Source organism: Ovis aries, chromosome 11, assembly GCF_016772045.2.
Source record: "Ovis aries strain OAR_USU_Benz2616 breed Rambouillet chromosome 11, ARS-UI_Ramb_v3.0, whole genome shotgun sequence".
In the NCBI taxonomy this organism is placed as follows: Eukaryota; Metazoa; Chordata; class Mammalia; order Artiodactyla; family Bovidae; genus Ovis; species Ovis aries.
In genome coordinates this window covers 49,497,284-49,520,405 of record NC_056064.1, presented here as the reverse complement: position 1 = coordinate 49,520,405, position 23,122 = coordinate 49,497,284, and the positions used below count along the sequence as shown (strand labels likewise).

The following is a 23,122-nucleotide window of genomic DNA, read 5'->3' as shown; positions in this document are numbered from 1 at the left end:
CATGTCAGCTGGCTCCTGAGCTTTAATTCTGATAAAGGGAAAAATTTAGCCACAGGCGGGTCTTGCAGATTATTCCCCAAATAGTGTGACTTGTAGCTTTTAAGCATGGATGGGTAAGAAATCATCCATCTTGATATTTTGAAAAGCATATTTTGAAATGACATTTTGATATTTTGAAATGACAAGGTTACTGTTACTCAAGGGAAAAGGGATGTTTTGTTTTTTTATTGCCACAAAAATATGACATGAACGAACAAAAATTGAGTTTGGGGTAAGATCTGCTCTTTGCTGTACCTGCTAAAAGCCAGGTGCCTGGAACTTGGAGCAGGTCTGGGCATGCAGCTCTCCTGACTCGGACAAGAAAGAAAATCCCTTTCTGTTTGACACAGACCATCTTTCTGTGTTGGGAAATCCTGGTGAAGTATCACCTGAACTCTCCCAGTGAAAGCAAACAGGTGAAGATACCGAGAGCGTTCCAGGCCCAGTGGCTGCCGTGTGCTCAGAATGGTCCTGGGCCGGCTGCAGCCTGGCCCCTGCACCCCTCTCAGAAGTGGGTAAAGAGAGCGCAGAGTCATGCTCTGCCCCGTTCTGTTGAGGAAAGCTTCACAGCCCACGGGACGTGGGGGCCTGGGGGGATCTCTCATGTTTAAATGTGACCAGTGTTGTCACGAGTACTGTCATTTGAAACATGCTAGTATTTCCAGATAAGCCAGTTTTGTTTTGAAAGTGTGAAATCAGAACAATTTTCAAAATTTAGTCCACAGCAGAACAGTATTAAAACCCTGTTACATTCACAGAGGTATACACAGTGGACTTGTTGAATCGAGTCTGCACTTAAAAGCGGTGCTTTTCAAGGGGTTTTGTTATGTTTGTCCTACTGTGTTCTGTGAAGGCTGGTAGAACGTGGATAAAGCAGTAAATATTTTAAGCCGTGTACTCACAAATGCAGAAGCAGCCTGATGGGGGTTTGTGGGCCCATCTGTAGTGCCCCAGGGCCAGGTTGTCAGGCTGTAGCCAGTGCCGGCACTTTGGTAACCGGTCTTTGGGCAAGCCTCACCCTGCCTGTCTGTGTCGGTGGCCTGGCCCCGGGGCCCTCCTGAGCTGTGGGGGTCTGCTCCTGTGACCACAAGGCCAGGATATGCTCACCGTGAAGGAACAGGGGCCTTGCACCCAGAGGTAGACCGCTGCTTGCCATTCAGGGGTCTTTCTGCTGGAGTTCCCATGACACACAGTCTCTCCAGGAGTGACTGCTGTGTGGCTAGTGACCGCAGGAACTGAGCCAATTGGGCTGGGCCTTACCGCGGGGGGCGGGAGGGTGCCCACAGACCCACCTGAGGGCAAACACAGAGAGGAGTGTAAACGGAATCACCTGCAGTAAATGCCTGAGCTCGACCTGGACAGCCCCTGCTGCGCCCCTCGCAACTACCAGGTAGCCATGGGGAGCGTGTGCAAAGAGAGTGAAGTAGGTAGAGCCCCTTGCCTGTGGCTGGAAGGAGGTAATCCACACGTGATGAAGCTGGGAAGGGCCCTTCAACACAGGAGTTCTTTACTGTCTGGCTTGATTACAACGTAAACATACAGTCTTAAAGCCCAACTGTCTCTGTTTGGCACCACAGGGCAGGCCCCCCCAGGCTGACCTGCATGGCGCGGCAAGTGGCGCAGAGGGGAACTTGGACTTGGCTCAGTGGTCTTGGCTGCACCAAGGTTGAAACTGGACTCAGTGTGTCCTGGGCAGGGCCAGCATGTCCACAGCTGGGGGTGGGGGTCTGGGGGTCGGAGGGGTTTGGTGTATAACTTAGCAGTGACCTTGCAGGGGTTATGGTGAGCTATAGATTGGCAGGTGATTCTAAGTTTGTTCTCTGTTTTTTTCCATTTCTCTTTATTAATAAGTGTCCAATAATTTAAAAATTGTAATTCAGGACAAATAGATTGACAGGAAATTTCAAGAATTCAGTGTGTAATGTGAACTTCTGGTAGTGTTGGCTGGACCCAGAGTCAGTGAAAATATGCCCACATATTTCTTATGTCAGACATTAAAGGAAAGCGGGAATTCTTGGTTAGTATCTTTTCCTAGAATACATATGATCCAATGGAGGCGGCGCTAGTAGTAAAGAATCTGGCTGCCAATGCAAGAGATGCTGGAGACGCGAGTTTGATCCCTGGGTTGGGAAGGTCCCCTGGAGGAGGAAATGGCAACCCACTCTGGTTTCTTTACCTGGAAAATCCCATGGACAGAGGAGCCTGGCAGGCTACTGTCCATGGGGTCACAAAGAGTCAGACACAACTGAAATGACTTAGCATTAGCACTTACTCATATGTAAATATAATACTTAAAATTCCATTGATGATGAGAGTATATTTAGAGTAAAACATCAAATATGTTTTCACTAAGAACAGTCACGTGTCTATGTTAATCTCAAACTCCTAAATTATCCCTCACCACCTTTCCCCTTTGGTAACTGTAAGTTTGTTTTATATGTCTGTGGGTCTATTTCTGTTTTGTATAAGTTTATTAGTACCATTTTTTTAAAAAAAACTTACTTATTTTTTCATTGAAGGATAACAGCTTTACAGAATTTTGTTGTTTTCTGTCAAAGCTCAACATGAATCAGCCATAGGTACACGTGTATCCCCTCCCTTTTGAATCTCCCTCCCCATCCCACCCCTCTGGGTTGATACAGAGCCCCTGTTTGAGTTTCCTGAGACATACAGCAAATTCTCGTTGGCTCTCGGTTTTACAAATGGTGATGCAAGTTTCCACGTTGCTCTTGCCACGCTTCTCACCCTTAGTACCATTTTTCTTCCCTCTGTGTAAGTGATATCATGTGATATTTGCCTTTGCCTTATTTCGTTGGTAATCTCCAGGTCCATCCCTGTTGCTGCAGTTGGCATTATGCTTACCAGTTACAAACCAGTTACGGCAGGACCTCCTATATAGCACAGGGGATCATACTCGGTATGTTAGAATAATCTGTAAGAGAAAAGAATCTGAAAAGAGAGGGGGTACACCCCCGGGTACAGCTGAGTTACTTCACTGTGCACCCAAAACTAACACAACATTGTAAGTCAGCTATACTTCAAAAAAGGAAAAAGCCGGTAGTTTTATACTTTTTGGTTATTGAAAGATCACAGAATTACATGTCTTGGTCAGTTTAATGATTTCTGAGATTTTGTTAACAAAAGCATTTAGATGTTGAAATGGAATCAATTAATCTTAAAATGGTCCTGCTAAAGTCAATGAATTTCCTTTAGTGTTAAGACTAGTTTTTGTTTTTTTTTTTTAATCTCATCTTGGCTATAGTTTATAATATAGTAAAGAGTTGAGAGAGGAAAAGGAAACCGCTCTCTCTTGCCTTTATTAAAGGAAAAGGTTCTTCCCTTGAATAAGAGTTTTGCTGAAATTAATTTCAGCTTCAACTAGTGAAAGGACCCCAAATACTAATACTGGATCTTTAAAAATCTTTAGATTTTTAAAAAAAATCTAAAAAAAACTTTTAAGTTTGAACTAACTTTAGACCTAAAGAAGAATAGCAAAAATAATAGCAGTTCCCATAAAAGCCCTTCATCAGCTTCCCTGAATGTTGACTTCTCACAAAGGAGACCAAGGAATGAACATCGTGTGGGGCCAGGGATTAAACCTGGAGAAGGCGATGGCGCCCACTCCAGTGTTCCTGCCTGGAGAGTCCCAGGGTCGGGGGAGCCTGGTGGGCTGCTGTCTGTGGGGTCGCACAGAGTCGGACACAACTGAGTGACTTCCCTTTCACTTTTCACTTTCATGCATTGGAGAGGAAAGTGGCAACCCACTCCAGTGTTCCTGCCTGGAGAGTCCCAGGGATGGGGGAGCCTGGTGGGCTGTTGTCTGTGGGCTCGCACAGAGTCGGACACAACTGAGTGACTTCCCTTTCACTTTTCACTTTCATGTATTGGAGAAGAAAGTGGCAACCCACTCCAGTGTTCCTGCCTGGAGAGTCCCAGGGACGGGGGAGCCTGGTGGGCTGCCATCTATGGGTTGCACAGAGTCGGACACGACTGAAGCGACTTAGCAGCAGTGATTAAACCGCAGCTGCTGTTTGGTGATGTGCCATCTTGGTGTTGGATTTGGGGTGTGTCCCAAACTCACCGCCCCCGTTGAAGTCTATGAAATTAATGTTTAAAAAACGATAAAGCATTTTTGGGGTGCTTTGAGACTCTGTAATAACTGTCCAGTGTTCACACTCAGTGCCCATCAGCTACTGTGCCAGGCCAGCAGCGATGGTGGTGGTTTCATAGGAAATCGGGTCCCTCTGCTTTCTGCTCCTTTGTTGACTTACATCAGTGTGGACCGCGGCTTGTCTTCTAGCACTGTTGGTTATTTTGTTGTCAGATTGCAGTGCGTTTAGTTATTGGGAGCAATTTCAGGTTGGCTTCTGTGCCTTTTTTCTTTTTCCTAATGGTTTCTCAATTTCTAGCACAACAAGATGCCCCAGGCTTTTCTTTTTTCCTTGCCCCAGCCTTAGAGTCAGCCACCTCCAGGAGTCCTTGTTCCTCTTAGTGGAGAATGGTGTTTAGAATCCAAGACTTGGGTTCCACGCCCACACCCACTCCTACACTACCCTTTGTGCCTCCAGCCTGGCCAACTGCATGGACACCTGCGATTCCAGCCCAGGCCTGCCCGGTCCCCTGACCTCCCTCCTGTGCGCAGTACTTCTTCATCCCGGCTCCCTCCCCAGCGTGTGTGTGCAGTGGTTTCAACACTGCTAACTCTCCCTGTGAGAAACACAACTGCTCCAGGGGAGAGTGCTCCTCTGTGTCCTCCCCGTCCATTGAGTGGGGTGCCCCTGGCTAAGACAGGCACATTCCCACTGTCCCAGGGGCCCCGCTGCCTATACTTTTAAATTTGCATTCAGGAAATTCACCCGTCATGAACAGCTGTTGACAGATTCGTAGAGTTGGGTCCCCCAATTTCATTACCAAACAGAATGGCTGTCAGATAGGAGGGCAGCATCTCTTTTAGGAGATCTCCGTGTGTCTGAAATGACCCCTTTTCAAGCATTTCCTCTGGGGGCTGATGTGAGATGCCAGTTCACAGGTCACATCAGCAACAGCGCTCTGTCCCAGTTTGCTTTCTGTTGTTGCCGAATCCCAGTAGGCACTTGAGCTCCTCCTGATGTGTCCCTGATGGTTGAGGGTGACGATGTAGCGAAGGAAGGTTTCAGTGAAGCTGGTGGACAGTCTGAGCCCAGGGGGGCTTCCTTCTTGCCAGCCGTGGTCAGAGTTTGACTTGGGGAATAGGCCTCTCAGAGCAGCTCTCCGCTTGGCTGCCATTTCTGGGGAGGTGCAGGGCTCATTGCTGCTCTTGCTGGCCTCCTGGGCACCCTTGTTTCTCTGTTTGTACCTGTGGTCCTGCCCCCAATACTGCTGTCCTCGTCCTGCCCTACAAGGCCCATGCACGAGGCCACCCTCCCTGTGAGCCTGCTGGCTCTGGTGGAGTTGGGGTTGGCCACCCCCGCTGCCCTATGAGCATATCTGCCACTGAGGCCCCGAGCCGTGGGCGGGCTCACGGGCACGTGGAGGAGGGAGACTGTGGGGTCAGCGCCCCGGGGTCTGTGGAGAGTCCCTTTCATGAACCTCCTCGTCTCTTCCTCACAGCGCGCTGGTGATTGCCACTGTTTTCGACCGAGATGTAAACTGCAGGAGAGCAGCCTCTGTAAGTTGTCCTGTTTGGGCCTTTTCTTGAGGGTGTGGGTGGCTCTTACCCGTGACCACCTCCCCCGAGAGGCTGTTGTCACCGGCTTGGGAAGCAGGAGCGAGGCCCAGGGACAGGGGGAGGATGGCTCCCACTCCCTCTGGGTCCCAGCGGGGAAGTGGGCTGTAGCCTGTGGCGGGCGGGTCACGATGGGTTGCCGGCCTTCAGGTGGAGATGCAAGGGGGTCCCGGAGGGGCGAGTGTGGAGTGGGTGCTGCCGTCTGAGTGAGGGTGGGGCCTGGGATCAGTGTTGCAGGTGTGCCCTCTACTCGTGGGTGATGTGGAATTGCGATCTCTGTCCTCAGATGTCGGGGCTTCAGGTCACAGAGCTCCCCATGGCCTGCCTGCTCTCTGTTCTCTGAAGTACATGGGTTCCTTGAAACTTTGTGTTTCAAGCAAAAGTTTTCCAGGAAAGCCCAAGACCTTGTCTGTGTCCTGCAGTTTCTCTTCTGTCTTGAGCATCAGTAGGAAACCTAATGATTCCTTGAAAAATCTTCACGTTTGTGCCTTGATATTTTCCCCCAGGCAGTAATTGTAAGACTCCTTGAAATACAGTAAGACTCTTGTTAAATCTGTGTTGCTTGTTGGGGAGTTCCCTGGTGGTCCAGTGGTTGGGACTCGGCTTCCACTGTAGGGGGCCTGGGTTCGATCCCCAGTATCTTCGCAAGCTGCGCTGCGAGGCCTTAAAGAAATTGCCTTTTATATTTTCTTTCTGTTTATTGGAACCTGAGAACTAATTTGGGGAAGCAGTAATAAAATCAAAGCACTGATGCTTTTATGATATCCTAAGGAAGAGGTGGAATAGAAGAACAGAATTTTTTTTTTCTTTTTCGAGTTACAATTAAAATCCTTTAAAATTAGTGGAAGTTCTTTGCATTATACACCACCTAAGTGACCCCTCCTTACTTAGTGGCGCATGTCTATCGCAGTGAAAGGTGCTTCTGTTTGAAGCTCATTTGAAAAGGTAGGGCTCAAGTACCTAATTGTCGGGGATAAAATTTCTCTTATCACAAAGCTGCTTCCTTGTGACGATGTATTTGGCCCTTTTGGATTCCGGTTTGTGCTCTTGTTTCTGTGTGATCCACGGGACACCACACCCAGTGACCTGGGGCCTTCTCCTCTGGCACCAAGGTGTAGGGGGCGCTATGAGCGTGGTGAGCTGCCGTCTTTGCACTCTTGTTGTTTGGATGCTTTTTTGATGATTCAGTGGATGTTAGCAATTTGATCTCTGGTTCTTCTGCCTTTTCTAATCCAGCTTGAACGTCTGGAAGTTCATGGTTCACGCACTGTTGAAGCCTGGCTTGGAGAATTTTGAGCATTATTTTGCTAGCGTGTGAGATGAGTGCAGTTGTGTGGTAGTTTGAGCATTTTTTGGCATTGCCTTTCTTTGGGATTGGAACGAAAACTGCCCTTTTCCAGTCCTGTGGCCACTGCTGAGTTTTCCAAATTTGCTGGCATATTGAGTGTGGCACTTTCATAGCATCATCTTTCAGGATTTGAAATAGCTCAGCTGGAATTCCATCACCTCCACTAGTTTTGTTCATAGTGATGCTTCCCAAGGCCCACTTGACTTCACATTCCAGGATGTCTGGCTCTAGGTGAGTGATCACACCATTGTGGTTATCTGGGTCATTGAAAAAGCAAGAGAGTTCCAGAAAAACATATACTTCTGCTTTATTGACTATACCAAAGCCTTTGACTTTGTGGATCACAACAAATTGTGGAAAATTCTTCAAGAGATGGGAATACCAGACTACCTTATCTGCCTCTTGAGAAATCTGTATACAGGTCAGGAAGCAACAGTTAGAACTGGACATGGAACAACAGACTGGTTCCAAATAGGAAAAGGAGTACGTCGAGGCTGTATATTGTCAGCCTGTTTATTTAACTTATATGCAGAGTACATCATGAGAAATGTTGGACTGGATGAAGCACAAGCTGGAATCAAGATTGCCGGGAGAAATATCAATAACCTCAGATATGCAGATGACTCCACCCTTATGGCAGAAAGCGAAGAAGAACTAAAGAGCCTCTTGATGAAAGTGAAAGAGGAGAGTGAAAAAGTTGGCTTAAAGCTCAACATTCAGAAAACGAACATCATGGCATCTGGTCCTATCACCTCAGGGGAAATAGATGGGGAAACAGTGGAAACAGTGTCAGACTTTATTGTTTTGGGCTCTAAAATCACTGCAGATGGTGACTGCAGTCATGAAATTAAAAGACGCTTACTCCTTGGAAGAAAAGTTATGAGCAACCTAGACAGCATATTCAAAAGCAGAGGCATTACTTTGCTAACAAAGGTCCGTCTAGTCAAAGCTATGTTTTTTCCAGTAGTCATGTATGGATGTGAGAGTTGGACTATAGAGAAAGCTGAGCACCGAAGAATTGATGCTTTTGAACTGTGGTGTTGGAGAAGACTCTTGAGAGTCTTGGACTGCAAGGAGATCCAACTAGTCCATCCTAAAGGAAATCAGTTCTGAATATTCATTGGAAGGACTGATGCAGAAGCTGAAACTCCAGTCCTTTGGCCACCTGATGCGAAGAACCAACTTATTGGAAAAGACCCTGATGCTGGGAAAGATTGAAGGGGGGAGGAGAAGGGGATGACAGAGGATGAGATGGTTGGATGACATCACTGACTCAATGGACATGAGGTTGAGTAAGCTCTGGGAGTTGGTGAAGGACAGGGAAGCCTGGCGTGCTGCAGTCCATGGGGTTGCAAAGAGTCAGATGCAGCTAAGCGACTGAACAAGAACATACAGTGTGACCTTTAGGACTACCTTTCCTGCAGCACGATTCCCAGAGTCCAGCCAGGCCTTGGCAGTACTGGCAGCCCCTGCTTCCAGCCCATCCCTGGCTGAGTCGCGTCCCCTGTCCGGCTATGCACATCTGCTGTTGGGCCTCTGGGTTGTTTCTGCTTTGGAACTATTCATTAAGAATTAAGCTGCTATGACCATTCATGTACAGGTTTTTGTGTGAATACAATTTCTATTTCTCTGGGATAAATGCCAAGAATAGGATTTGGGGGACATATGGTAGTTGCACGTTTAGATCTGTGTGGAAGGGCCTTGCTGTTTTCCAGAGGGGCTGCACCGCTGTCAACCTGCCCTCCATCGTCTGTCAGTGATCAGTTTTCCTACGGCCTCCCCAGCATCTGGTGGTGCCGTTATCTTTGTGTTAGCGATGCTGCTTAGATGCGCGGCGATAGCTCACCCTGGCTTTGACTTGCGTTTCTCTCACGGTGATGCCAGTGATGCTGAGCGTCTTTCATGTGATATTTACCACCTGTGTCCTCTTCGTTGAAACGTTGGTTTGCGATATTTAACCACTGATGCTCCTTGTGTGCATTTGGTGGGTCTAGTGATTAAAGTGACACAGGACAGATTAACAGGGGAAAAAAAACAAGTTAATTAGTACAGACGGCGGTCTCATAGAATAGGCCCCCTAAAGTGACCAAAGCAGGCTGCTTATATATCCTTTTTGGACAAAGAAACAGTTATCTGTGAAGATTTAACAGAAGGGGCTGGTGAAGGAGTGGGAAGATTTATTTCCATAACTGGTGATGAGGATGCTTTCTTGCCTCCTGAAATGGGGAATGTACCCTCAACCTGAGACATTTATTCTTGCTTTCAGAGTCGGGGTGTTTTAAATACCATCCCCCCCACTGGCCATTTGTCAAGTAACTTTAACTCGGAATAAGAATATATGGCCTGGGTGGGCTGCTTTCAGCTCCAACAAAGTCTTTTGCCTCCCTTTTGTATTGGGTTGTTTGTTTTTATTGTTGAATTTGGGGGTCTCTGTATTCCAGATACGAGTCCTTTTTTCTTGGGCAAGTGGTTTGCATGTTCTTCTTACCAGTTGGTTGGTTTCTGTTCATCCTCTTTACAAGTCTTTCACAACAACAAGAGTCTTTTAATTTTGATGAGATCCAACTCACTACTGTTTTCTTTTATGGATCATGTTTCTGGTGTCAGGTCTGAGAATCTGAGAATTCATTGCCTAGCTCTTGATCCTAAAGGTTTTCCCTGTTCTGTCCCATTGATCTATGTCTGTCTGTCTGTCTGTGTTACCACGACTCCATAGTAACCCTAACACTGGATAGAGCGAATCCTCTCTTTCTCTCCCCGACTCCCCCCCCCCCCCCCCCCCCCCCCCGCCAAATTGTGTCACCATTTTAGGCCTTGTGCTTTCTCCTAAAATGTTGTGTTTTTTTAATCTTTTAAACGATGTCACCAGTATAGTAAACGTGTTCCTAAATATTGCATGTTACATAAATTGACATTGTATCTTTTCTTCATTGCCTTTTGGTTGGTTTCATTTTTGTTTTTTATTTTCTTTAATGAATTTATTGCAAAAGCTGAAAAAGAGTACATAGCAGAAGTCCAGTCTCCTTGCTCCCAGTGTGAAAGCTGCCCGAGTGCCCTCAGGGAAGGGCGATTCTGGCTGTGCCTCCCTGAGGCCACCGCATGCTTGGTCTTGGAGACAGCCAAGTCCTTTGCCGTCCTCTGTCGCCTGCGGGGGGTGCTGGGCGCCCATTTGCCGTCCTCTGTCGCCTGCGGGGGGTGCTGGGTGCCCATTTAAGCATTATGTGGGGGTCTTTGTGTTCTGCTGTCTTGATTCCTTGTGCACGGCTAGGCGAGCTCCTCCCAGCACTCCCAGGGGATGATGATGGTGTGTGTGAGATGAAAGTCCTGGAGGTTATGACCTCATTCCCAAGATGCTCCTGCTCCAGGCATTCAGCCTGTGTCTGTAAGCAGATTTGTGCCTCCCAGGAGCTCCCTGAAGCCACTGGACACCTGACCTCTGCCCTTTGACCTATCTCTGGTGGATGGCGCGTGGCGATGAGGTTGCATTGTGTACACTTGATAGCTGGTGGCGAGAAGGTCCCTGAAGGACAGGGAAGCCTGGTGTGCCGCAGTCAGGGGGTCACAGAGTCGGACACGACTGAGCGACTGAACAGCAAACAAGAAGGTCTGTCTGAGGACACCTCATCCTAAGTGAAGGTCTGGACCTTCTGAACAGCCCCGCTCGGGGCCTGAGAGCGGGACGTGGAGCGTGTCCACTGTCGTCCTGGGGAAGACGGCGTGGGGAGGCCAGGCACGCAGTGTCGCCCCCTATGTGCTGTCATCACAGATCCCCAGTGAGATGACTTGGGCTTTGGGCCTTTAGTTCACCTAATAGACTTGGCTTTATTCCTGTTTCTGTATCTAGGGCCTTGAATCAGGCTTTGGTGTGAAAGTCAGCATCGGCCGCTTAGCAGATTTTATAAACTTGAATTCTTAGCCTGTGGTTTGAGAGCACACCAGGATGTAAAAAGAGAAAGATAAAACCACCCCTGAGGCTCTGAGTGGCCAACAATGAGACCTTTATTTTAAAAAAAAAATGAGGTCGTGGCTCATTTGTTCTGCACCGGCTTTGCTGCGCGTCCATCACCAGTGGCCAGCGAGTGCACACCTAAGTCACCGCTCTGTTTGTGTTTCTCTTCCTTAGGCTGCTTTCCAGGAGAATGTGGGACGACAGGTATGGTTGCTTTTAAATATCTTCATTCCTAAAACTTCCTGTAGATGTAGAAGTAAAAATAGTAGAGCCGCCGACGTGGGTAAAGAATTGACCTGAAATAAGCTAGTACTTCACAGGGTGACTTCTGGTCACAGGTTCACTCATAACTCAGCTCAGGTGAGTGCTGACACAAGTTTCAAACAATTAGTAGCTGTCTTACAGGAAACTTGAATGTGTAATTTTCACAAACGTCAGAAATCCCTGCCTCGTGCGTTGCAGAGACCCTTCTGATGTCAGCAGTTGCCCCTGGGTGCCGGAGGGGTTTGGGCAGAGGAGCTTGCCTGGGCAGGGGCAGGGACATGACCCCTGCCTATCCCCTTCGTGGAAGGAGCCAGCTTCCTCATGCCAGTGCCCCACGGCCCCTCCTGACGCAGCATCCTGCCCCAGACCCTGAATCCCTTAGCACCGGTCAGCCTGGGCTGGGAGTGTGGCGTTTATCCCCAAGTCACTCATACCGTATGCGATGATGGCCACCCTGGGACCTGTGGCCTATCTGGTGGCAGATGGGGGAGAGGTCTTCTTAGCGGAGATACCAAGCTGTGCTCTGTTGAGAAGGACGCCAGGAGAGGGGTCTGGGCTGGAGGTGAGTGAGTTGCAGGTGTGAGAATACTGGGGACAAGCAGTGATGGGCCTTGGGGTCTTGAGGGGCACAGTTCAGACTGCAGGACTGAGGGGAGCCCACGCAGAGTGGCTGCTTGGCAGGTGGAAGGGCAGGAGTGGTGGTAGGTGGGAGAGGTGGTTGTCCTCGAGAGGGAAGACTTGGATGAATACAGGATTCTAAGACTCCTGCCTGGACATCTGGAAGAGACTGTGTGTGCAGAACTCTTGCCTTGGGTGATGCTGAGTCCGTCAGGGTTCTCACAGCAGGGTCGGCCTTGCAGCTGAACCAGAGCCTGTGTTCGCAGCACTGGGCCCACGGCCTCTGGGATGACTCGCCTTTCCTGGGCCGACAGGGAGGGACCAGGGTGAGAGGGCTGATGCTGCAGCTTCCACAGGGATGACCTTGGTACACGGTGGGAGGGTCTCCTGGAAGCATGGCGTACTGGGCATGGAGGTGCTTCCATCCATGTGGCCCGGGTGTTGGAGGGGTCCCCCAGCCCTTAGGGTGGAGCCGAGAAAGGAATCAGTGGGTCTTCAGGCTCGACCAGGTCTGAAGGCGGCCGACCTACTCACCTCCCATCGAAGGCCGTAGAACCACCAAGGGGCAGTGAGGAGGGTGGATTAGCTGGGAGTTCTGTAGCCTGTATTGTGAACTGTGGCCCTGCACGTGGAGGGGTCAGGGCCTTGGGGTGAGCTGTCCAGTTCTGAATGCAGTGTTAAGGCTAAACTGATGCCAAGGTGGTTTCACACGAAGACTTGAATTCCATAGTCATTGCCAAAGGTAGAGGGAACCAAATCGCGCAGCTTGGACTTGAATTTGTGCTACATTGAGATTGCTGAGGTGCCACCTCATCCTTCGGGGGTGTTTTTCTGAGGAAAGACCCTAGTAAGGGCTCAGCCTTTCTTCCATTGCTGTGAGGCGACTGAGACCCAGTGTGCTTGAGTGTCACCTAGTCCTGCCTGCCTGGAACCCCAAGAACTTAGAAGAAAGAAAGCTGGTCACTCAGCAGCTGCCAGCCTCTGGAGGGGGGCTGGCCCGAGGAGGCCCTGGGGCGTCGGGAGGCGTCTCAGCGTTGGCCGGGCCGGCAGGCTTGCGCAGTGGAGCAGAGGGCGCCGCCGCCTCCTGCAGCCGCAGTGGCCTCTCTCTAACTCGGCCTCAGGCTGGTGTGGGTGGCCTGGGGCCCAGCAGGAGTCAGCCCGGTGCGCGGTTGCCCCTGGGGTGTTGGGGGCCCTCCCCTGCACTGAGCTGTGTAGGGAGATGGATTGACTTTTAGGTTCACTCGAGAACCAAACCTCTGATCCTGAGGTCGTGTCCGTGACAAACTTGCCAGGGTCCATTGACAGTTTGGAGTCAGATTTCAGGTTCAGTTCTTCATGTGTGGGGCTCCCTCAGAGAGAGAGAGTGGAAGATCAGCGGGTCGTGGGTCCCCGTGCGCAGGGCTTGCTCAGAGTGAGGAAGCGTGCCAGGGGCCCAGGCCTCCCCGGGTCCTCTCGTGGTTAGTGGCAGCACCGCAGTCCCTCCTTGGTTGCAAGGTTGTCATTTGTGTCCTTTTAGGGAACGTATTGTCTCATTTTCAGATTTTCAAGTATTGTCACCAGAGAGTGGTATCAATAGTAACTTGCAGACTTTGGGGTGGGGTCTGGGCCTAGGCTGGGAACGTGTCCCTGGGTGTGGCCAGTGTCCCTGACCTCCCAACCGTCTGTTTCAGAGTCTGGTCCTGGTTGTCAGCTGTCGGGCCCCCAGACATGACCTCCCAGTTTTTGTCTTCTTCATCCTCCCACCAGCTGTGGGTGGGGGGGGGGTGGGCTCCTGTCCAGGATTCATAACCCAGGCAGGTGCTGGCCCCCCTCAGGGGTTCTGGAGTCCTGGCTGGAGGGGCACTGGTTGAATGAAATCTGAACTTGAGTTCTGCTGAAATCTGATGTCTTTCTGTGATGTGTGGTTTAAAGAAAGGGCTCTTACATTATTTCAAAGTTGAAATGCTAGAATTATTAGGGAAAAAATTTTTTTAAGTGCTTCAGATAATTTTAGCACAGTGTCCAGCCTCGGAGAGGCAGTCAGTAGTCCTTGACTTGAAAGTCCTTGGGTGAGCTTGGTTAAGGCATGTAGTTTTTGCTGTCAGTTTAGTAACCAAGTCTACGTTCCCCAGCACTTCTCAGTTTGTTTATAAACCTAACTCATGTGCATATGGTTATCAGACTTTGAAAATGCCTTTTTTATTCATTGAAATAATTTTTGTCTCTCCCCGCCCCCGCCACTTTTTCTTAGGGTACTTTCCCTCATGGGATCGATATTTTGACCACAGCTGACTACTTTGCTGTTGGTAACAGATCTAACTGTTTCCTGGTTATAAGGTAAGTTTTAATAGTCATTGTAAAATACAGTGTTTTCTTTGAATCGCAGATCAGTTTCCACCGTTTGGTCTCTTGAGCCTGGAAGATGCGCTGAAAGTAAATTTATGTGTGAAAAGATTGAAAGAGTAATTGAGAACTGTTTTGAAAGGTTTCTTTCTCACTGATGGGACAGAGTGCCTAGTGTATGAGTCCGTTTACATAAAACTTGACAAAATACGAAAGAATCCAAAGGAGGACAGTAGCACGTAGGCAGGGGGCGGGGGGGGCGGTGCTGGGGAAGGGGGTGCTCACCTTTTAGAGGTGTCCACGGTTTGAGGAGCACTGCTGCGGTGGTGATTTTCTTCTTAGACCATCATTCCATTGAGAGCATGGTCTTTTACAGGGAGTCACCACGAGCCAAAACTGTGTTTGCTTTCTGTGTGGCCACTGCTCCGCTGGGGAGCTTCTCAGAATGAACCCTCAGATTGAAAGTGACTGTTCCTTTATTGTTTCAGTGAAGCAGTGTTTCCCAAGTGGAAGTTATCTCTAGCTTCTTTATGAGTAAAGCAGAGGTATTTGAGAAATCAGGTCAAGGATTAAATATTTAATGTCCCTAACTGCAGTTTTGCAGAAATCGCATCAAACCTTACATAATTTAAATACATAAGTCGTGGGGCAGTGAGTTCAGTGTCTTAGTTAATTAACCCATTGCAACCCTAATACTGGATGGGCATGATTTCATGAAGTGACTTATTTGCCTTAAACTGGGAGAGGAAGCACACCAATGCCTTTTTAAAGTGTCACCCGTTATGTGTCTGAAAGATAGATTCCCCAACACCCCTGCTGTGCAAACCGTGCAGAAACTACATTTCTCCATAACCAGCATGGACAGATTTTTTTTTAAAAAGATGTAGCATTTGGCATCTTTCCCAGAAACAATCTTTGCCCAAACAGACTGTATTCTTAGCATCCTTTCCACCTTTCCTCAGCATTTAATGGCCTTCTTTGCCTTCTCAGTTCTTTCCTGTTTTAATTCTGTTTTCTTTGATTGTTAATCTTTGAACATGTATTATATATGGAGAATCTCCCACCTTTGCCCAAGTTTCCTGGCTGAAAACTTACAACATTTGGCCTTGGCATGCTTTTCTTGTGGCTGAGGTCTCTTAGTTGGTCTGCTTTTCATAGATGGGCTGGCTTGGGGTCTGTCTTTTTTTACAGAGAGTTCTGCACACTTGCCTGGACAAGAGGGAGTTTATGCAGATGGGTCCAGCCGTCATGGACCTGGGGGCTGTGGCTGCACCCCATTACCATAGGGCACTTTGGGGGAAGCTCTCCCCTTGCCCCAAGGCAGGGCTGACACCCAGGGTCCTATGCCAAAGGAGCCTGGTGGGGCTGGGAGGACAGCCCTGCAGGAAAGAGTCCAGAGAGCAGGGCCCAGCCCGGCAGGGTGGGGCTTCTGAGCCGCAGTGGTCCTTGAGTTGTCTTGAGGTCAAGGAACCAGGTTTGATGGTCAAATCTACATTTTGAACATATCACTGTAGTTACGTTTTGGTAACTGGAAGCAAGGAGACAGGGCTGCTCACGAGGTGGGGGACAGTCAGGGCCCCTCCTGAGGTGGGGGGACATGGTCAGGAGACAGCTGGGGTGCAGGAGTTGGGTCACCAGGAGAGTTGGGGTGTTGGGTGCACCAGCGAGGGAGAAAATGCCTTGGGTTTTGGGGAAGTTCAGCTTCACCCATCATGAGGGGCTCATGGTACATCTTGAGTGGATGTATGGGCTGATGTGTGGATGGTTCTCCTGGAGATGGGAGTGTCTGATGCAGACTTGAAACTTGTGGACGAGGACCATCGGGTGGGGAGACTGACTCAGAGCTTTGTCACAGTACTGGTGACACATGGAAGATCGCTTGTGTTTAACGTGTAGATTCCGGTCAGTGTTGACGGGCACAGATCTCTGCCACCAGAACACAGATAGCGAGAGACCTGGCTCCACAGGAGCTCCGGGTGCCCCTCCTCCAGTGGCAGAGAATCTGCCTGCTGGTGCAGGAGCCACGAGACGCGGGTTCAGTCCCTGGGTCTGAAAGGTCCCTGGAGTGGGAAATGGCGACACATTCAATCCCACAGGCAGAGAAGCCTGGCAGCCTAGAATTCAGTGGGGTCTAAAAGAGTCAGACAGTACTGAGCACGCACGTAGGCACTCCTCCAGGCACCGGTCTGTTCCCGTCCCCCTGGGTCGCTTGGTGGCTGGAGCCGTGTGGTGTGGACTCCGGGCGCTGTTCCGGCCACCTGCGCTCCGCCTGCCTCCTTGGATGTGTCCTTCCTGTGCCCGTGCCTTCCTCGTCCCTTCACGTGATGAACCACGTCTGTCCATCTGTGAAGTGGATCTCAGAGTTCCAGGTGGGGGCTTCGATCATCTTCGAGTGCGTATATATATGTGGGGAGGTGCTTTCCTTTATCTGGTTAAACACTGGGAGTGGAGTGGCTGGACACTGGTTTTTTAAGAAGCTGCCAGATGGTTTTCCACAGTGACTACCTCGTTTTACCCTGTCCTCGCCGGACCCTGGTCTGGTCAGTTTTTTGTTTTTGTTTTTTAACCTCAGCCATTCTAGTGAATGTGCAGGAGAAGCTCGTTAATTTGTTTTTTCCCAGTGACTAATGACATTGAGCATCTCCCCATGGGCTGTATTTGACCAGTCTTTTGCCTGCTTGTCTCCTGGGCTAGTGGTTCTCGTGTTGCTGAGACTTTGAGATTTCTTCTTGTGTTCTGGATGCAGATCCTCTCTCAGGCCCATGATCTGCTCGTTTCCTCCTTGTCTGTGGCCTGTCCTTACAGTGTGCTGCGTATTCCCATGATGAAACCGTTTGTTAAAAATCAGCTGAAGTTTTGTTCTCCTCTTTTATTACATTTGATTTGCATGCAGTAAAATTCACCAGTTTAAAATAGGTACATAATCACCTCTGCAGTCAACGCAGGGAATGTTTCTGTCACTCCAGAAAGTTCCCTCAAACCCAGGCCCTGACAGCCTCTGAGTTGCCTTCTGTCGCTGGAGCTGGCCTTTTCTAGAGCGTGTAGGACAGTCACGTGGTATGTGGGCTGCTGTCACCGTGTGTCATCATCCGTCAGTGCTGCTCGGTACTGGTCCACTGCACGGGCTTGTCCCTCTCACCAGCTGGTGGCCGTTTGAGGCTCTCGACTTTGGACGTGTGCGTCCGGGTGGTGCGTCTCTTTGCCCAGCTGTTTTCTGCTGTAGTGTGACGAGCAGCTGTGAGCACTGTGTAGGTGTGTCTTCTTGGAGTTGTGAGTTTCCTTAATACATCGCTGGCACCTCAGCACTGTGCACCCGTCTAAAGATGGACTCTGTCCTATTTCGCTTTCCAGCCGTTTGCACGTTCCTGTCCCGTACATGCTCCACACTAGGGGAGCCCTGAGCGCACTTTTCCCTCCGCCTCACTCAGTGAGCATCGTGCTGCCCACATCCCCTCCTCCTGCTCTCATTCCGCACGTCCAGTTGGTGACCTAGTTCTGTCACTCCTTCCTTCCTAACAACCCTCAAACGTTCACCGCGCGTCTGCCCAGTTGTCACCATGGCCCAGCTCTCACTGTCCTGTACACTTGAAGAGCCTCCGTGACCACCCCTGTCACTGGTCTGAGTGCAGGACCGAATGCTTTCTCTGCCGCGGCCCCAGCCTGCCTCCTGGCCCCGAGTGGGTCACGCACCCTCCTTGGCTCTCCTCCCTGTAGTCCTCGCCTTGTGGTGGGTGCCCCTCATAGTTTGCACTTGGCCTCCGTGCCTGAGTCCCTGTAAGTGCTGAGCGCCACCTGGGCTGGTGGTTCCAGCAGTGCGTCTTCTCCAAGGTCAGCCGCTAGTTAGTGCCAAAGCTCAGACTGGAATTCAGGTGGCCAGCCCCTGTCTGGTTCTTCCTGCGAGGCTGCTGGTTTGTCTGCCCACTTCTCTGGGAGCTCAGGTTGCTGGCCTGGCTTGGGTCTGTTTGTTGGGTGGGCCCAGGGCCCCCTAGGTTATGTGGGACCAGGAGTCACATCTTGGCTCCATTTCTGACAGCTTTCATTGTCCTGAGTTTTCTGTTTTCTTCTTCTGACTCTCACTTAAGTGATTTCTTCATTTTTAGAGGGTCTCTCAATCTGGCTTGTTGCTGGAGAAGCCTCTGCTTTTCTTCCTCTCATGCCCGGAGCACAGATTTCCCCTGACTTGACTCTCCCAGAGCTCATGCCTTGTAGCACAGGCATGCCCACCTGGCACCCGTGTTCACCCTGTGTACATGCAGTGTGCCCACACAGGGTTTGGGTAGAATCCTGTTCCCCCTTCTTGGCCTTCTGTGTCATCCACTGTATTTTTCAGCCTCTGTGTAACACGTGGGTGATGGACAAGTCCATAGTGGGGCTATGTAGATGGTATGGCAGGTTCAGACAATACGTGTAAGCAGTTGGTGTTTTAGAGGCATTAAGTATAAAAGTGCGTTTTTTGGAGTAAGTAATACATGTGCATGGTATAAAATTCAGAAGGTGCAGGAGTTGTTTAGGGAAAACGAGGGCATCTCCCCTCTCCTCTGAGGCACCTGGTTGACCCCCAGTTCCTGTGTCTTCTAGAGAGATTCGGTTCATGGCTGTGGGCGCATTGACTTCCCTCTGTCCATGCTGAGCAGTGGCACACGGTGCGCAAGGTTGGAGCCACTGAAGTGCTCATCCACGGAGGATTGGCCAGATACAGGCACACCGTGGGGATATTGTGGGTTCCGGGCCAGACCGCTGAAACAAAGCGAGTATCGTGTTAAAGTGAGTCAGATGAATTTTTTGGTTTCCCACTGCATATGAGAATTATCTTCAAGTCTGTGAGGGGTTAATAGTTAGGTATCTATAAAAAAAAAAGTCCATGCTTTAATTTAAAAATGCTTTATTGCCAACCACTGCTAACCATCATCTGAGCTTTCAGCGAGTCATAATAACGTGAGCCGTCACTGTTCACAGATCACCATGACACATATAACAATACTGAAAAAAAAGTTTGAAATGTTGCAAAAATTACCAAAATGTGACACGCAAAGTGAGCAGATGCTGCTGGAAAATGATGCTGATTTGTTCAATGCAGAGTTGCCATGTATCTTCAATTTGTAGAATGTGCAGTGTCTGTGAGTGCAATAAAACGAGGTCAGCCTGTAGTAACCAAGTTGGGCTGCCAGTAGTAAGGAGCAGCTCTGCGCGTGTGCCATCACAGCAGAGCCTGGAGGCCGTTTGCTGCCTGTGACGTCCTGCGTTTGGAGAACCTTCCATGTTTTTATGTGGACTGTGACCTGTAGATCTCCCCCTCCTGGCCATTGGCTTCTGTCTTTTGCTGTTATGAACCCTGTGGAGTGAATGTTCTTGTGTATATTCTCACCTGTGTAGTTATATCTGAGTGAATTAACCAGAAGTGGAACTGCTGAACCAACAGGTATTCTTCTTCCATTTCCTGGGCAGTGCCACTTGCTGTCTCTAGAGGCTGTGCCAAGATGCTGTCCCTGGCAGTGTTTCTGGGTGCTTCTAGATCCTTCCAGTGGCAGCTGTAAAACCCTGATTTTGGCAGTTTGCCAAAAACTTCGGACAAAACTTTTACTTTCTGTTTCCCATTGAATGAGGCTGAATGTTTGAGCTGTATCTTTTCTGTAAACTTTGGTGATTTTTCTCCTAGGTGATGATATTATTGATTTGGAAATACTCCATGTTACAGAAGTCTCTTGTTTGTGATAGCAGTTGCAGATATTTTTTTGTTTTATGGTGTGTTTTTCCCAGCAGCGTTCATCTCCTTTGGTTGAGTATTTTGAAGGTACCAATTTCTTCTTTTTTGGCTTCTGGGTTTTGACTCATAATTAGAAAGGCGTGTCCCACTTGGAAATTATTTTTAGAAGTTCTGCTATGGTGTGTTCAGATGTAGCTTTTATTTTTAAGGCGTAATTACGCTTCATCAGCTGTCCTCATATGAAGCGTACAGTTCAGTGAGTGCTGGCAGCCTGCACACTTGGGTGGCCAGCGCTGCCACTGAGAGGTAAGGAGCTCAGCTCTTTGGCCCCAGGCTGCTCTGCCCATCACCGTAGCTCACTGATGCCGTTTGTAGAATGTTGCACAAGTGGAATCAGAAAGATCAGATTCTTGGACCTGGCTGCTTTCTCTCAGCACGGTGGCTTCAGAGAGCCACGCTTACTGTGCGTGTGCTGGTAGCTTGTTCCTCTTGATTGCTGAGCTGTCTTGAGGCCGCCACTGTGCTGCACTTGACCTGTCAGTCCTCCTGTTAGAGACAGACATTTAGGGGGTTTTCTCTTTGGGGCTCTGGTGAATGAAGCTGCTTGAAGTCTTTATTTATTTAGAAGTCTTTTTGTGGATTTATATCTTCACTTCTTTTAGATAAATACTTGAAAGGGGGTTTATAGGAAACTTAAAAGATTTATAGGAAACTGCCAGTTTTTGAAAGTGGTTATATCACTTTATGTTCTCAGAAGCAATGTGTGAGTTCCTGTTCCTGCACATTCTCACCATCTCTGAATATTGTTTTTTTCCAGCATGTTTATTGCCGGCTTTCCTGAGTACACACAACCAATGATAGAACACCTGGTTACCATGAAGATCAACCATTGGGATGGGTAGGTTTTGTGTTTTTGTGTTTGCCTAATTAATTTATCTGTCAAATAAGAATTCTTGTTATTTCCCAAGGGAGAGATTAAATTGAGCTCGTAAGCCTTTAATACGTTTTTTGATTATAGATTTCGTAGTTTTGAAGGAACTCTTGAGAAGTAATGTAAGTTCCACTATTCACACCTGATGTGTTGGGTAATGGTCTGCCTGGAGACTTCAGTGACATCTGCTGGGTGTGTAAACATTCCCATGTCACGAGGGCAGGGAACGTGGGCTGTGGGATCCACTTACCCTCTATGGCCACGGCCTCCCACCTCGCATCTGCTCCATCTGGCCGCTCAGCCGTCTCCTCCATCCTTCCTGGAGCCAGGCAGGCCTTTCCTTTTTCCTGATTACGGAGCAGTTTCAAGGTGTCTTCGCATTTTCCAGCAGTTAAACGTGTCCATCCAATGGGGAGGGCCATTGTATGACCCAGAGCGGGTTATCAGCGCTGCCATCAGCACCTCTGGGAAAACGGCTTACTTTCTCTTGGAAAGCTCTGCGTAGCGCTCAGGCCAAGGTCTGAGGGACACAGACGCCTGTGTGTGTAAGGAGCTTCTTCAGGTTCTGCATCTGGAATCCCAGCTTAGAGTGGTTGTTGCTTGTGGTCAATAGGACATTTAAAACCAGAATTGCAACTGTGTGACCCATGGTGTTAGACTAAACTTTTTAGCTGTTGAAATCTCCAGCTGTTGTTGAAATGTTCATTTCTTCTTTCGACTCTGTCTTTTTTCCTTGGTGTATTCTGGGTGAGACTCTGGTTAGGTGCATATACATTTCTGACTTTTTTTGTATCTTCCAAACGTATTGTCTCTTTTCGTTTCATGTTAGATTTCCTATCTTAAAGTGTAATTTGATATTATTGTAGCTTAAGGGTCGGCAAGCTTTTTCTTGCCGAGAGTAATATTTTAGGTCATTGTCCCATGTATTTTATTGTTTTTTTCCTTTATAAAATCCTTTAAAGATGTGAAAACCATTCTAAGCTTGGGGCCTTACAGAAAGAGGCCTGTCACAGCCCCCGTCACCTTGCACCCCTGTCTGTCTGTGGGGGGATGGCAGATGGTCCCTCCTTTACGTCCAGCCTGGCGACCAACGCCTTTTATTTGAGGGCTGTAGTCTTTTCACATCTGATGTGGTTATCCATGTCGTTTAATTTACACTTGTCATTTTACTGTGTGGTTTCTGTTTCTTCCTCATTTTTTAAATTGTTAATTTTATTTAAAACATTCTTTGTGGAAGTATTCTTTTTACTATAAGCTCTAAAACCCTGAAATTTCCAGGATTCATAAATGGAGGGGAAATTGCAGTCAGATTTGAAGGTCCTCATGATAATACCTGCTCAGGTTTTTTTCAAATGTTAGGATTCATGGAACAAGATTATGCCTAATTTTTAAATGATTCTTCAGAGGCGGAGAAACTTCTGCCTTTCTCTGTTTTTGGCCTGGATTATATCCATAAAGAGATATGAGCTAAAAGTTGATAAATGGGATCTCTTCAATTTCCTGTGAATACATGGCTTGTGGGAAATGGGGAGCCTTACAGAATTCTTCAGCGATGTAAATATACCTTCTCCAGTGTAGATATTCTGTTACACTTCTAATAGTGTATACTTTTGAAAGGTATTATCCAGTGTTTTGGGTTTCTTTTTAAACATTTTTTGATAAGCAGCAGTGTCTTACTGTGTAGCACAGGAAACTGTATTTAATATCCTGATAAACCATGATGGAAAAGAAGATGAAAAAGAATATATATGTGTAACCGAGTCACTTTGCTATACAGCAGAAATCAGTACAACATTGTAAATCAACTGTGCTTCAGTTAAAAAAAAATAAACATTTTCTGATACTTGGACATACTCACCCCAAATAATTTATGTATCAAGATAAACATAATTAAAAAATTTTGACTGTGGTAAGATGCACATAATATAATGTCTTAATCATTTTTAGTGTTCAGTTCAGTACGTTCCCTTTTCTGTGCAACCAATCTCCAGAACCTTTTCATCTTGCAGAACTTAAACTCCACACCCATTAATCACTGACTCCCCCTCCCCCTGGCAACCCTGTTTGTCTCTGTGGATCTGAATCTTACAGGAATCTCATGTGGACTCCTGCAGGGTTTGTCCTTTGGTGCCTAGCAGATTTCACTCAACATACTGTCCTCCAGGGTTCATCCACGCTGTAGCGTGTGTCAAAATCTCCTTCCTTTATGAGACCAAGCAGGAGTCCATTCTGTATACTTGACA

At 48.3% G+C, this 23,122-nt stretch overlaps 1 protein-coding gene across 2 annotated transcripts in view; it reads left to right on the top strand.

Annotated features, from left to right (window-relative positions):
• Positions 1–23,122, top strand: part of TBCD (tubulin folding cofactor D) — a 143,793-nt gene that overhangs the window by 83,805 nt on the left and 36,866 nt on the right. For both annotated transcript variants that reach the window (XR_009595364.1, XM_027974323.2), the window contains exons 15-18: positions 5,629–5,686; positions 11,215–11,244; positions 14,153–14,238; positions 20,766–20,846. Coding sequence is in view for 1 of the 2 variants with exons in the window: in XM_027974323.2 (XP_027830124.2) it covers positions 5,629–5,686; positions 11,215–11,244; positions 14,153–14,238; positions 20,766–20,846 (255 nt within the window). In the remaining variant the exon portion in view is untranslated. The remainder of the gene's footprint in view (positions 1–5,628; positions 5,687–11,214; positions 11,245–14,152; positions 14,239–20,765; positions 20,847–23,122) is intronic.